At 41.3% G+C, this 3,859-nt stretch overlaps 1 protein-coding gene across 4 annotated transcripts in view; it reads right to left on the reverse strand.

The window, feature by feature from the left end:
- MILR1 (mast cell immunoglobulin like receptor 1) overlaps positions 1-2,346 on the reverse strand; it is a 16,202-nt gene extending 13,856 nt beyond the window's left edge. For 2 of the 4 annotated variants that reach the window (XM_019542383.1, XM_019542382.1), the window contains exons 1-2: positions 2,055-2,346; positions 1,917-1,961 (exon numbers count right to left, since the gene is read on the reverse strand). In XM_019542383.1, coding sequence (XP_019397928.1) covers positions 1,917-1,961; positions 2,055-2,097 — 88 coding nt within the window. In that variant the 5' untranslated portion in view covers positions 2,098-2,346. The remainder of the gene's footprint in view (positions 1-1,916; positions 1,962-2,054) is intronic. The other 2 variants (XM_019542384.1, XM_019542381.1) reach the window with 1 other exon arrangement.
- Between the last annotated feature and the right edge of the window lie 1,513 nt (positions 2,347-3,859).

Consider the following 3,859-nt stretch of genomic DNA (forward strand, 5'->3'; position numbering starts at 1 on the left):
TAGATATCAGGAGGTGCTACTTCACGGTCAGGGCGGCTAGGGTCTGGAACCAACTTCCAAGAGAAGTGGTGCAGGCTCCTACCCTGGGGGTTTCTAAGAGGAGGTTAGATGAACATCTTGCTGGGGTCGTTTGACCCCAGTATTATTTCCTGCCATGTCGGGGGGTCGGACTAGATGATCTGCTCAGGTCCCTTCCGACCCTAGAACCTATGAATCTATGAAATATCTAGAGATGGACCAAGTCTAGTAACCCTGGCAAATCTCCCAGCCAGAGTGGGGTGCTTCTGATTTTGCAGCCACTCTTGCCTCTTCTCATCTAGTTTTGAATATAGCAAGCGACCATGCTTCCTGCACCTCCCTTGAGATAATAACCCGCTGTCTAACATGTCTTCACCCTCAGGATTTTTTTCTTAAAATGAGCGTTTTGTATTTGCTTCTTTTTGCCATCTGCTTGGGGGTATGGGGCTGAACAGGTCCCTCCAGTGTGAGGAATGGGGTAAACTTTGTTCCTCCATTAAGCGATTCCCAGAATGGAATCCTTTTCCTTTTGCACACGTAAAGCTCCTGCCTCTGGCATGAGCACCTCAGCTGGCGGAGATGTCAGCTGTTTAGCTGCTTCATCTCCTATCATTACATGGCTCTGGCCTGTCATATGAAAAATGCTTCCCTTTTTAATCCAAAGGAGAACATGTACAAAGTTTAAGGGTGTAAGGCATTGTAACTTGCAGTGCTTCAGAGAGCAAGTGGACAGACATACGAACCTGTTGAAGTATTATGAAAATGATAGAAGTGAGCCAAAAATAGCCCTGAAGAAAACAAGTACTAGTTAGAAGTTGTATGGAGCATGGCAACAGAAGCCTCTGTCCTCCAGCATCCCACAATGCACCATGCTCTCCCCTGATGGAGGGAATGGGGAGAATGGAGCTGTCCCACGAGCTCTGCCTCTACTCTCAGAGGAGGTGGGAGGCCCTGCATCCACCTGTGGCTCTCCTGGTTGTGGTGAGGGTTCTCCAACAGAGTGGAGGTAGAGGGCACGTGAAACCTGTCACTGACAGTCAGGTCTGCTCCCACTACCCTCCTGGCAGGGGAACAAAGCCACATGACACAGCAGCCCCCTAGTTACAGGGCATGCCACTGCATGCAGCTATGTACATAGGGGGCTATACATCTGTCTGTGGCTGACACTCCATTTTTTAAGTGCTTCAAAGTGCAACTGCACTTGGAAACGATTCAGAAGTTACAGCTGTCCGTACCCTAAGCCTATCAAAATCTTCTGAATTGATACAGCAATGGTAAAAGTGTAAAGATACAAGATTGGGAGAAGCAGACACCGTGTGTTTAAAGCTGTATGGAAAAAGGGCATGTTGCTTTTAATGAGTTGATAAATGATAAATCATATTTGAACGTGTAAGGAAGGACAGTGTCATAATGATGTATGTGCACAAACATGCTGAGTTAAGGTCAGAAATGAAGGTTTAAATTTATTCTTTCCTTAACTTTTGTACCCATCACCTTCTGTTAAGAGAGATGGTTTTTATTTTATTTTCATTAAATCTTGAGAAATGTGGTTGTAGGAAAAAAACTGTCTCACATGCATAGAGAATAATAGTAATCTTTCAACTGTGTGTGATGGAAAGTATATTTCAAGAGCCAACTATAGTATGTCAAATAAGGTAGAAAGGAAATTATATAATTTTGCTGTGAGACTTTACCAATGTCCATGCAAAAAACTTTAAGCATTTGTGAATATACACAGGATTTTCTATGTATCAGAATATAGAGAAAATTCGTTTTGGTCATTTTTAATTGTCCCATCCTCTACATAAATAAAAGGAGGCTGAAGAAAACAACAGCATTTTAAATTAGCAGGCTCTGTAGCAATTAATATAGTAAAACTGAAAAAAAGGAGAACTTACCATTGCCGTTCTCTTCTGAATTTTCAGTTTGTTGAGTGGCTTGAACTATAAAAGAGAGAAAACGATCTTGAGCACGTTTAGGCAATGGCTGCCATTTGGAATTGGGTCCTGTTGATAAATAACAGATCTATGGCTTACAGTGGGATAACAGAAAGACCAGGAGAGTCATAAATGTAAGCATTTTCTCACAAAAATGAAGAAGCTCTTAAGTAGAGCAAACCTGGGTTTTGCTGGTAAAGAGATCTTTAAAGGGGATGGCACAAGATTTAAGGAAGTTCTAATTACGGAAACAGCAAGAGGGTGTTTTCTGGTAACATTAACATAATTTGTCAGAAGCTGTCTGGATCCTGCCTAGGGAAGGTTTTAGCATTTAGCGGCTAGAGCCGAGATGTAATAAGAGGCTCATCTACAAGTTCAATTGGTGCACTTCAGGTAATGCACATTAAATCTAGGATCTCCATTGTGAGGTACTAGGACAATGTGGATTAGTTTATTTTAATGTGCATTAGCTAAAGAGCACAGTTTTTTGTGATACTTTAATGTTCTTTAAAACATAGGCTAATACACATTAAAGCACATGTGTAGACATGCCCAAGGAGTCTGGGTTCTTGCCACTTTCTTATATGCCTCAGTTAGGAGTCAGGAGACTTCTTTTGTGGTTTCCCTTTGCCATAGCAAGGAAACAAGTGGAACAGCAGAATGTGCTACAGGCTTACTAAAACACAGTCTACCAGACTATATATAACCAAGGGAATGCTACGTAACTGTGGAACAATTTTGCTTGCTTTGTTCTTGGAAAGAAACAATCCCTGCCACAGCAGCTACAACTGTATTTTAATGTAAAATACATTACAGTGTAAAGCAGTATTGTAAAATACATGCCAATGTAAAGCAGTGTTTTAGCTAGGCTGCCTATTTGAACAAAAAATGTTGTCTTTAAATGGAAAGAGAGAACGCCAACAAATCCTGTGAGCCATCTAAAAGGAACTTACATGGTTGTGTATTTGTCTGTATTGTTGCTGTATCAATTTGACATTCCCAAGCAATGGCCCTGCAAGTCAGTTTTCACATACCATAAATGTAAAAGACCAGAAAGGGCCAATTTAATATTTGGAGATATTTTGGTTTTACAGACTGAAGTATGTATTTGTAGTTTTAAATGAATGGTAATGATGAATGTTTTAGCCAGCTGCCAGTCAGGGTGTGCTAGATGTCTGTAGCCAAAAATGGTTCAAAAGAGATAGAAATATGAGCATGTAAAATTAATCCAATGAATTCGTATAGATAAATTCCTGTTTGTTTTGATTTCAGGGTTTTTTTGTCTTGTTTTCTTTTTAAGGCAGTTTGTAATGGGATTAACTATCTGGTGTCATTCTAAAATCTAAGGCCATTTTACCAACCTACGGCAACAGCCACAGCGATGAGGATATTCTCTCTCTCTCTCTCTCTCTCTCTCTCTCTCATGCATCCTCTATATGTCATTCCTATAGGCTAACTACAGAGAGTCAAAAAGCCCAAGGCTGAATCGATTCCGTCTTTGCAGGTTAGTTTAAACTGCACAGTTTAAATTGAAAGAGAAGTGAACGGACATTTTTACCTTTGATTCAGGAAATGCAGCCGCATGCCTGCAGTGGCTAGAGTAGCCAGCGGGGTGCTGGAGTAGGGGTGGGTAGTTGCTTCAGGTGGAGGGCCACTTAACGAGGTTTGGTGAGCCATATAGGTAGCCCCACCTCTTGACCGTTGCCCTGCCCCTAGTCACCATTTTTGGGTAGAAGTCCCACCCCTGACCTTTCCCTCCCCTTGCCCCCTGGAAATACTCCTTTTGCGAAGGGGGTTGCCATCTTAGAACCAGGAAAAAAAATCATACACTAAATGTCAAACACTTACTGTAACATATATTAATTTTATTACAAAAAATATTTTTGTCATGATTTGTGTTTGCA

Source organism: Crocodylus porosus, unplaced genomic scaffold (assembly GCF_001723895.1).
Source record: "Crocodylus porosus isolate Cpor-Errol unplaced genomic scaffold, CroPor_comp1, whole genome shotgun sequence".
NCBI classification, from domain to species: domain Eukaryota; kingdom Metazoa; phylum Chordata; order Crocodylia; family Crocodylidae; genus Crocodylus; species Crocodylus porosus.